This window comes from Nuphar pumila, chromosome 8, assembly GCF_984573655.1.
Source record: "Nuphar pumila chromosome 8, dmNupPumi1.hap1.1, whole genome shotgun sequence".
Taxonomy (NCBI): domain Eukaryota; kingdom Viridiplantae; phylum Streptophyta; class Magnoliopsida; order Nymphaeales; family Nymphaeaceae; genus Nuphar; species Nuphar pumila.
Window position 1 is genome coordinate 125,470,543 of NC_143256.1, and position 10,642 is coordinate 125,481,184.

Sequence of the window (10,642 nt, forward strand, 5' to 3'; positions counted from 1 at the left end):
CACAGGAAAAATAGGAAACAAATTTTATATGCCAAATTATTTCCATAGCTATAACAAAAGAGATTAGTATTTTACATTATTTATTCCACCCAAATTACATGGACATACTATATCTATCACATTAGAACCATTAACACTGATAGAAATATGTATATATGAAGGACATGAAAAATAAAATGGGCCTCATATGAGTCACCAAACAATATCATGATTGAAGAAGATATGACGAGGACTTTATCATTATAAAATAGTGTCGGCTAGCCTCAAAAGTAGGAAAAGAGCGCTCTCACGGCCAGTTTGGACCCGGAGGTGGGTCGGGTTGTACATAGGGATCCGTAGGCGGGCAGGAGAACTCTGGTGGTGGTGGTGGAGATAGTGCTGGTGGTGGTGGCGGTGGTGGTGGTGGTGGTGGTGGGAAGCAGCTAGCGGTGATGCAGTCCACTGGGTGTGAGTACATGGCACACTCCTCCTCGGACCGCTGTGCGGGCCGATCTGGAATGCAATTCTTCTGATCAGAGAACATTGCGCCGTGCTCCGGCAGCTTTAGGCAGACATGAGGCTCACCGTCAAAGTAATTGTATGAATACGTGAAATTCTTGAGCCTCGGCAACTCACAGATGCTTGCCGGGATCTCCCCAGAAAGTTTGTTATGGGCCACATTCAGCTGCTCCAAACTTTTCATGTTTGCTATGCTATCGGGTAAAGGACCCACAAACTCATTGTACCCGATATCAAAAACCGTGGCCTCTGTAAGATACCCGATTTCGTTGGGAATACAAGAAGTCAATGAGTTATTGAGCAGCAAGATCTCGTTGACCGTCGAGCCAAGCCTGCCTATGGATTTAGGCAAGCACCCTCTTAGATTGTTGTTAGCAAATACCACTACCGAGACAGGCAAATTCCCGAAATTTTCCGGGATTGTCGACCGGAAATTGTTGTTGTTTATGAACAATGCATCTAACTTCATGTCGAAGAGCTTCGCGGGTAGGCTCCCCTCGAATGCGTTGAACCGGATATCCAAGAATTTGAGTGATGATAAGCACAGTAGGACTGAGGGGAAGTAGCCATGGAACTGGTTATTGCTCAAGTCAAGCTCAAAGAGTAGCTGAAGATTTTTGAAAGACTGGGGTATGGTGCCGCTAAACCGGTTAGAGTTGATATGGAACAAGGCCAAGTCGGTCAATAGGCCTAGCGCCTCCGGCAAGTATCCACCTAGATTAAAATGGTTAAGGTCTAACCCGGCTACGACCGTGGTGCAACTGTCATCGAGGGCCGTGGCACAGTAGACACCGGTATAGCTGCATACATCGTAACCGGTCCAGGTCCCAGTGATATTATTCGGGTCGGAGTATATGGCAGACTTCCATGCCTGGAGGGCTACATATGCATTTTGGAGCCTGGGGTTCAATAACCAAGCCGAGGAAGTGGAGAAAAAACAGATGGAGCAAAAAATGAGTAAAGTGAACCTTGGTATCATTACGCCACAATGGTGATGAAGCAACCTTCAAGATGAAGCTGAGCCTAAAACAATATCTTCAGGCTGAAGCAAGAAGGAAAGAACGAAAGAAATGGAAGAAAAGAGAGACAGATGAACGTACCGAACAGCAAAGATATGGAAAGACTTATGTAAAGGATGCAAAGAATACTTTATCTATGAAGACAAAACCTACTACCATTTGCTTGTTTGTTTAATATGTTTGACTAAATCAAGATGCCTTCCTTTACTATCTTTGATATAAAATATAATTACTACAAAGTTCTCTGTTTCCTTCAATTATTTGAAGCCTATGTAATGTAATTACCTGAGTTGAGACGATCTTAATATATACAGTACATGATCATTCAGTCATAAGTGTGCTATAACAAAGAATCATTTAGTTCAGGTAATCGTCTGAACTCATGCATTGATGATTTGGGTTTATGAATCAATTGATCAAATTTTGCAAGTTGGTCAGGGGCCATCGATCTTGACAACCAATGGCTTTCATTTTTATTTTATGTTGATATGATCCTACATGAGTTGTTCACCTCACCATAAAGATAAGCCATTAACTTTTCAAGGTAATGGTGCATACAGTGAGACACATAAAAGGTGCACCGCTATAGGGTTCATTGTGGTCACAAGGACTCCTATTTTCTTTATATATTTATCTAGATAAATATTATTTACTCAAACACGTCATTGGATGAACAATTGCTTTCAAGGGGTCCGATTGGATTTGATGTGGAAGGGATGAAAGATTACAAGCGTTGAATTTTGTTGTTGTTTTTGGTAATGGAGAAGGCATCATCTTCCTGCTTTTGCTTTTGTTTTTTTTTTATATTTCTTAGGAATAAAAAAAAATCTGGAGAAAGTATCCTCCAAGCTGTACTCCATTAACTTCAACTACAATTAGCTATGGTCGGGTCCAGTGAGTTAATGTCTTCTACTTTGTCTTACGGGATTTCATTTGTAATGCTCTCCTGCCCAGTTAAGTTCCACAACCTAGGTCAGCTATGCCTTACCTGAACAAGAATTCAGCTAGAAGTGCAAACAGATCGGATACAGCCCAGATCATTTCTGATTTGAATCTAAATCCAAATTTTTAAACAATAGGTCACAAATTTGGATCCAAACAAGATCCATTGAGGTGGAGTTGACTTTGGATCAAAATTTTATTTGGTGCTACTATATCTGATAAAAGAATGGCTGAAAACAAGCATTTTGTACATATGGATCCTTAAAGATCAAACCACATGGGAATGTGATCCATTGATGCTTATCTGTTTAACCTAATTATGCCATACCCCTCATGAGTTGTCTTTGTTGCAGGATGGTTTCATCAAATCTCATGTTGTAGATTTGACCTACATGCTCCATTAAGTGAAGATCGGCATTTTAATTGCTTGAGTTTGACCAGTGTGCTTGATTTTGTTGGCGGTTCAAAAATCAATAGCAGCAAAAACACCAAAAGCTTATGACTAAAAACTCGATCATGTTTTCTTTGCTGAAAACATATGATCCAAAGGTCGATTCTATCAAATTCATGTTGGAGGAGTGTGGTGGATGTTCCCTACCTAGATATGAATCATATACTTTTTTGTAAGGTAGTTTTATAATTTTACCTTCGACTTCTTGTAGGATCGAATTACAAAAGTCACGTAGACTCCTTGCAGGGGCGTAGCTAGGATTCATGTGAGGGGGGGGGGGCAAACAGGGGTGTAGCAAAAAAAAATTTATTTGTGAGATAGTCGGGGGTTCGGGGGCAGCGGCCCCGAAAAATTTTTTTTTAGATAAAATAAAAAATGACTACAATTATTAATAAAAATCTATTTCATGTGGACAAATCAAACTATTTGCTGCAGTCAGGGCTGGGCTAGGACTGGGATGGGCTACAAAAGTGGATAAAAATCTATTTCATATGGAATCAGGGCTGGGCTAGGACTGGGATTTAAATTTTTTTTTTTTTAACTGTTTCGGGAGGCAGGACTGGGCTACAGCCCAGTCCTGCCCCCCCCTAGCTACGCCCCTGACTCCTTGTAATATCTAAACTACACTGGCAGAGTTTTTATAATACTCTTTGGCTTCCTCTATTTAAAGAGGGTCATCCTCCCTTTGTAAGACATCTCAGAATCGAATAATAAGGTTTCAGTGCAGTCGTGGACATAGGCAATTTTTGTAACCACGTAAATTTCGGTTCCTCGTGTGGTTTGATCTCTTCTTTTGTTTCTTCTCGTTTATTTGCTTGTTGATTCGTCGATTGTGTATCTATCGTTTTCACAACAATTGAATATGTTGAATTCATCTAACATTGATGAAAACAACTTGCAAGAAAGAAATCTCACAAGGAGTATGTCATTAGAGTACGAAGATGTATATGGACGAGTAGATCCCATTCTGACCACATGAGTGAATCCAGTCCATTTATACCTTCATATATTACTTTGAAGTTCTACATTTGATACAAATGTCGGATCTGGATCAAGGGTTTGATTGGATCAGGACCATTTGCATCCCTAAATTCAAGCAAGGTACAATCTGGAACATGGATTAAGAGCTATAAACCTGTCCAGTTTACAATCAGGAGCTTGGTCTTAGAAATGGTAATCTCTTAACAAAGTCACAGTTTATATATCCAAATAAGACAGGTTTTACCGACCTGGTCAGAAAGCTGCCTCAAATCAACCTATCCTCAGCTAATAGGTGCTGTGTCAATTAATTCTTGGACTGAGCTAACATAAACGAGTATTTTAATATTTTTCCCAGTATTAGTGCGACATAACGTATCGGCAGAAAATAGATATGACACTAACCTGAATCGGCTATTTTTTAATAAATGTAAACAAATGCTTAAAATTAATTTTTATTATTATTTTAAAATTATTTTAATGGTTTTAACATGTGTCGCGTTCTGATTGACAAAAAATATTTTTTAATTATTTTTTTAGCCGATTCAGAACGATTTACTTGAGAATTGGTATCGGCAGATTCACCTGAATCGTTGGCCAAACGATTCGATAGCCGATACGATTTTGACAACATTGCCTCACAAAGATCACTTTCACTAAAATAAATGGCAACACGTCATCTTGTCTAACTATTTCTTAATGTTAGGTGGTCACCATAAGGTAAGCATTAACGTGTGGGACTACTTTCAGTCTTTCGTTTCACATGCAACTTAAATGCACTAGACATAATAAAAATACAGATATCAGCTTTCATGGAGTAAAATGATTCTTGTTACACTTGACAAGTTATTTGCTCTTCCTCATTTTCCTCTCAATTATAGTGCAAGTTAGTTGAGTGGTGGCTTTAAAATTAGGTGCTTTAAATTGTTTGTCGGTCATATGAATATCTTACTGTTCCTGATGTTTGATTGTGATCTCTCATCCAAAGAAGATTTGTTGGGTTTATCCAACTGGCAACAGATTGGTCTTTCATTATTAACAGGGTTTGTGCTCAAAAGGTGACACGTCTTGTTCCTTTATGATTTTGAGTACTTTGGGGGTTGAAGTGTTAATGGGTCCGGTTTGACCTGGACCCGTCTATACCAAACCCTGTAGGGTCAGGGTTTGGTGACAGATAAAAAGGTTCTAATGGAATCTGGGTCAGTCCCGAAGGATCCGGTAATATATGGAGCTGGATATGGCTTGTGAACTTTCATACCTGACCCAGGCCCAACCTGAGTTCCAACTAAGATCAGCAAATTTTCAATCTAAACAAAATTTAAATTTGTCGGGTATGGTTTGGGTCTGTTTCATGTAATCATGATCAGATCCAACTATGGTTTCTCCAATAGTAGGTTTGATTGGACCAGATCCAGACCCGGTACCAAAATCTCAAATCAGGTCTAGGGTTGGTTCACCTGGGTCTGAACCAAATCCAACCCATTGACACCCTTATTTGGGGTAACTTCATAAATACAAATCGATTTATAACTTGAGACCGATTTAAGTAACAGTTGAAAATCGATTTCACTGTTTCGTTCACAATATTTTAGTAACAGTTGCAAACCGATATGCGTAAATTGCAATATTACATATCGATATCATTCACAAATACAAAGAAAGACATCGTTGTCACAGTAACAGTTGCAAATCGATATGAGTAAATCGTTATATTATATATCGATATCGTTCACAAAGACAAACAAAGACATATCGATATTGTATGTCTTAGGGTTTTAGGATTTAGGGTTTAGGGTTTAAGGGTTTACGATTTCGGGTTTAGGTGTTTAGGATTTAGGTTTTTGGGTTTTATGTTGTAGGGATTGGGGTTTAGGATTTAGGGTTTTAGGGGTTTAGTGTTTAGGGTTTAGCGTTTAGATTTTTGGGTTTTATGTTGTACGTAGGGATTGGGGTTTAAGGTTTAGGGTATAGGATTTAGGGTTTTATGTTGTTGGGATTAGGCTTTAGGGTTTAGGTTTTGGGGTTTTATGTTATTGGGATTGGGGTTTAGGGTTTAGGGTTTAGGTGTTTAGGTGTTTAGGTGTTTAGGGTTTAGGTTTTGGGGTTTTATGTTGTAGGAATTGGGGTTTAGGGTTTAGGATTTTAGGGTTTAGGATTTAGGGGTTTAGGTTTTAGGTTTAGGTTTTTGGGTTTTATGTTGTAGGGATTAGGGTCTAGGTTTTAGGTTTTAGGTTTAGGTTTTTGGGTTTTATGTTGTAGGGATTAGGGTTTAAGGGGTTAGGGTTTAGAATTTCGGGTTTTAGGGTTTAGGATGTAGATTGGGTTTGGAGAGCTAAATGAGTCTCACAACCAACCCAATCCAATCACCCCCCCCCACCTAAACCCATCACACAATCAAGATTTACATTGACGAGCTTTGTCTATATGAACCATATATCCTATCACAATTTACACAATGACTGAATAATAAAAGGCAGAAAAGTAAAACAATAAACAAATTGAGATGATGTTTAGACTAGATAAAGTAAAAATTAAGGTAACTTCATAAATACAAAAAGATTTACAACTTGATACCAATTTAAGTCACAGTTGCAAATCGATTTTACTGTAATGATTTGGCCTATCGCGATTTGCATTGATGAGCTTTGTCTATGTTAACGATTTGTTCTATGGCGATTTACATAATGACTGCTAAAAGATGAAAAAGAGGAAGAAAAAATAAATCAACATGATATTTATTGTTAAACTAGAAATCTGGTTAACTTGATAAATACAAATCAACTTATAACCAAAAGACTTTAAGTTTCATAATATAACAATATTTGTCCTATCACGATTTGTTGTTATGAGCTTTATCAATGTGAAAGATATGTCAAGAAAAATAATAAACAAATCGACACGATGTTTAGACTTAGTAAACTACAAATTGATACTTAGTTGCAAATCGATATCATTGTAACGATACGTGCTATCGTGATTTGCTTGATATGTCCTATTGCGTTGACTAGTTTTGTAAAAAGCAGTAAAAAGCAGATGAAACAATATTTTTTCATTTAATTAATGCATAATGAAATTTATTTGTACACGATTTTTGAAAACTGGCAGTAAGTAAAACGACGCTTCCTTTATATATGAATGACATGTCACACAAGTTCAGGAGGGTGTCGTCTCGGTTTGCTTTGTGATTAAGGAACAGATGAACTGACGTTTCTTTTATAAACGATGTGTTCATGAATCAAACATATAACCTGCTTCATCGCAAAGGGGGTATCGATGTCAATGATGGAGACAATGACAACTACACGGCCAGTGATGGTGAGAAAGGAGACGATGATAGCTACATGACCAGCGATGGTGAATCAGGCGTATATTTTCAAAACTTCGTGATGAGTTTCTTCAAAATTTGTCTCTTTTATGGCATATATTTGATTTGTGTTGTGTACTTTAGAAAGAAATTTCAATATCGTGTCTTAAATATTCTGCTAATGTTAGTGAAACATCCACAAAAATTTGTGCCCGAAAACTCAGCAAAGAGCTCTAAGATAACATCAATCGACTACAATACGAATTTGCAGAAGGAAACACTATCAATAATTTTGTACATATGAAACCACTATCAGTTATATATTTACGTATGCCATGGGTATGTATGTTAACATGTGCATATTTATTGCAAACAGACTATATTCGATTTCGTCATGTATATTCAAAGCAACACAACAACCAATACTAGATGCATAGTCACCCCTTATTTCATGGTATATCGGTTCTCTTATATATTTATTTTATTTTTTGATTTACTCTTGTTACTTCGTGTTTTAACCTTACTATTATCAATGCTTCGTTCAACAGAGTTTCATCCGCCGATTGCCATACTCCATTGAATTTCAAGATGAACTACCATATTGGGGTAACGATGATCACTGCGGAAACTTTTGGTCAAGTGAAAAGGTAAGTGAAGAAACCGTTTGTCCAAGGTTTAGGCATAACAGTCCTAACATGATTTGTACTATCGATTTGTAAGATATTGTATCGATTTGAAGATATTGATTTCTACACTCTGGCAAACTGCTCAGCATTGGGTCTTATACGTGATGGATTTACGAAAAAAACAAATATGGTGCTACAACTCATTGGACTTTCACACTAGTGTACAACGTAACATTTTTTGATTTACTCATAGCTAGGCTCGCCGAGTTCAATTTTCTAGTTGATCTGAGCTTCTCACAAACCAAGCTGTGCTTGCCTCGTTTTCCAGCCCTATCGTTACCCTGATTCCCAGTCGCGCAAAAAATCTGCCCATCCTTATCTGGAATTTGAATTGCCTTTAATTAGCAAGTGGAGTTAGATGGGTGGATATGTTCCCATTTCTCTTTCGTCTTCTATAGCGTGTATTCAAGTTGGAGTTTGTCTTGTTGCAGACAATGGAACAAAAACGAAAAAGTGATACTGTTCACACCAAGAAAATGATGCTCCATTACTAGAGACAATGAGAGTTACAGTGTCAAAATAAAAAAGAAAAACCCAGTAGCCATCTTCTCCAAAGTTATGATTTTGTTGTTGGTTTTCTTTAACACGAAGGGGCGACTTTAATTAATTTATTGTTTAGTGGAAATTTTAGTGACACCAATTTGGCGCCTTTCTACTTTCTGTTGGCCAAATTGGGAGACGGCGGAATTTGAACTCAGGACTCCTCAGCTAAGATAGTACAAATGTAGGTCTCTTGATGGTCTTTGGGTGCTGCTCATTTTGATGATGGACGGTATCCAAGGTCTCTTGAACCTGATCTGTTCTCGTTTGAATTGCATGATTGAGTAGGTTGCATAGCATCAGTGTGTTATCAAGCACACAAAAAGTAAAAATTAGAAAAAAAATATATCCTAAATTATTTGCCTGAAGGACTAATTTTTCAAGAACCAGCCGTAATAGGATTGTCATTATTTTGCATTATTCTATCAAGCTCTAGTATTCTATTTCACACATATAGCTCAAAAGGAAAGGTGGAGAAGCAAATAGGTCCCACATGAATTACCAACCATTTTATTTTTAGTAGTGTTGGCCGGGTGTCATCCATCATAGTTTGGAATCTGAAGCGGGTCGGGTTCCACAGATGGAACCAGAAGTTGGCAGGATCATTATTGTAGTAATGTTGGTAGTGATGGTGGTGGAGATCGCAGCAGCAACAATATGGAATCGATCATGCAGGGCTGCTGCTGGCAGTAGTGCAGTCCACCGGGCTTGAGTGCTTGGTGCACTCCTCCTCCGGCCGTTGGCCCGGCCTGTATGGGATGCAATTCTGCTCGTCGGAGTAGCTAGGAAGATTCAAGCAAAACGCTGGCTCGGTGTCAAAGTAATTGTACGAATATGTAAAATTCCGGAGCCTCGGCAACTCACAGATGCTGGTGGGGATCTTTCCGGAAAGTTGGTTATGTGCCACATTCAGCTGCTCCAAGCTCCTCATGCCTCCCATGCTCTCAGGTAAGCCTCCCACAAGTTGGTTTGACCCGATATCCAGAACCGTTAGCTGGGCGAGATTTCCTATCTCAGGGGGGATACATGAAGACAATGGGTTATTGAGCAGCAAGATCTCGTTCAGGGTTGATCCCATCCTGCCTATAGACTTGGGTAAACTCCCACTTATGTTGTTGTTAGCAAACACCACTACGGAGACCGGGGAATTCCCCAAGTTCTCTGGGATTATTGACATGAAATTATTGTTATTCACAAATAATGCATCTAATTTCATGTCAAAAAGTTTCGCAGGAAGTGTCCCATCAAACGCGTTGAACCGGATATCAAGGAACTTGAGTGATGGCAGCGACAAGACAACTGATGGAAATTTGCCAGAAAATTGGTTATTGCTCAGATCAAGCTCACTGAGTAACTTGAGATTCCGAAAGGATTCGGGTATGGAGCCAGTGAACCGGTTGGAGTTGATGTGGATGAATGCTAGGTCAGTCAGTAAGCCCAACTCCTCCGGCAAGGTCCCACAAAGACCAAAGTGGTTGAGGTCTATTCCGGCAACAACTATGGTGATATTGTCGTCCAGCGACAAGCCGCAGTAGATCCCGGTGTAGCTGCATATATCTAGTCCAACCCAGGTGGGCATGATGTTTTTCAGATCAATGGTTATGGTGGATCTCCATACCTGGAGCACAGTGAAAGCAACCTCGAGCTTGAGGTTCAGGAGTAACGCAGAGGTTGGGCAAACACAGATGAAGGAACAAAAGAGAAGGAAAGTGAGCCTAAGAATCATTCGGCCAAAGACGATGGAGTCACCTAAACTTATGTGGAGCTTGGAATGGTACCCTTTCTATGAGAAACATGAAACAAAAAAGTGGAAATTGTAAACAAGGAATGCCTCCAAGAAAGACTGATACTTATTTATAATTTCATTTCCAAAAAAGAATTTTGTTTTTCAATAAATATTTATGCACATTAATCATATTTTACTATATATATATATATATATATATAAAATTTTTAGTAGTAAATCCAAAAGAAATAATTGAGTCCATCTTCAATAAGTTGAGTAGAAATGACTCAGTGTGTAAAGTGGTTTTTTTTTTCAGTTATCAAAACTTGGACAAGAAGACACGAGGATAAGGACTACGCTACTTCACAAAGTTGAAAGCGGTGCTACAGATCGCATTATGGCTATCTCTTCCCTAAAAAAAGACTTCTTATGAAAAATCTTATAATATTGTTGGCTTATCTTTTTGTCGCATCAGTTTCACGAAAAAAAAAATGCTGT

General features: G+C 38.5%; 1 protein-coding gene and 1 pseudogene across 2 annotated transcripts; both read right to left on the reverse strand.

Moving 5' to 3' along the window:
* Nucleotides 1-274: 274 nt before the first annotated feature.
* LOC149830629 (leucine-rich repeat extensin-like protein 2 pseudogene) lies at nt 275-1,750 on the reverse strand (annotated as a pseudogene). Its single transcript, XR_016433689.1, has one exon. The product of XR_016433689.1 is annotated as a leucine-rich repeat extensin-like protein 2 pseudogene (transcript).
* Nucleotides 1,751-8,793: 7,043 nt separating this feature from the next.
* On the reverse strand, nt 8,794-10,304 carry LOC149830630 (leucine-rich repeat extensin-like protein 7). The gene has a single exon (XM_090015886.1). The coding sequence runs from the start codon at nt 10,142-10,144 to the stop codon at nt 9,086-9,088; it is 1,059 nt and encodes a 352-aa protein (XP_089872012.1). The 5' UTR covers nt 10,145-10,304; the 3' UTR covers nt 8,794-9,085.
* Between the last annotated feature and the right edge of the window lie 338 nt (nt 10,305-10,642).

Bases quoted from the DNA above. Each gene is read 5' to 3' on its own strand.
- LOC149830630 (XM_090015886.1), bottom strand. From the start codon at position 10,144: ATGATTCTTAGGCTCACTTTCCTTCTCTTTTGTTCCTTCATCTGTGTT.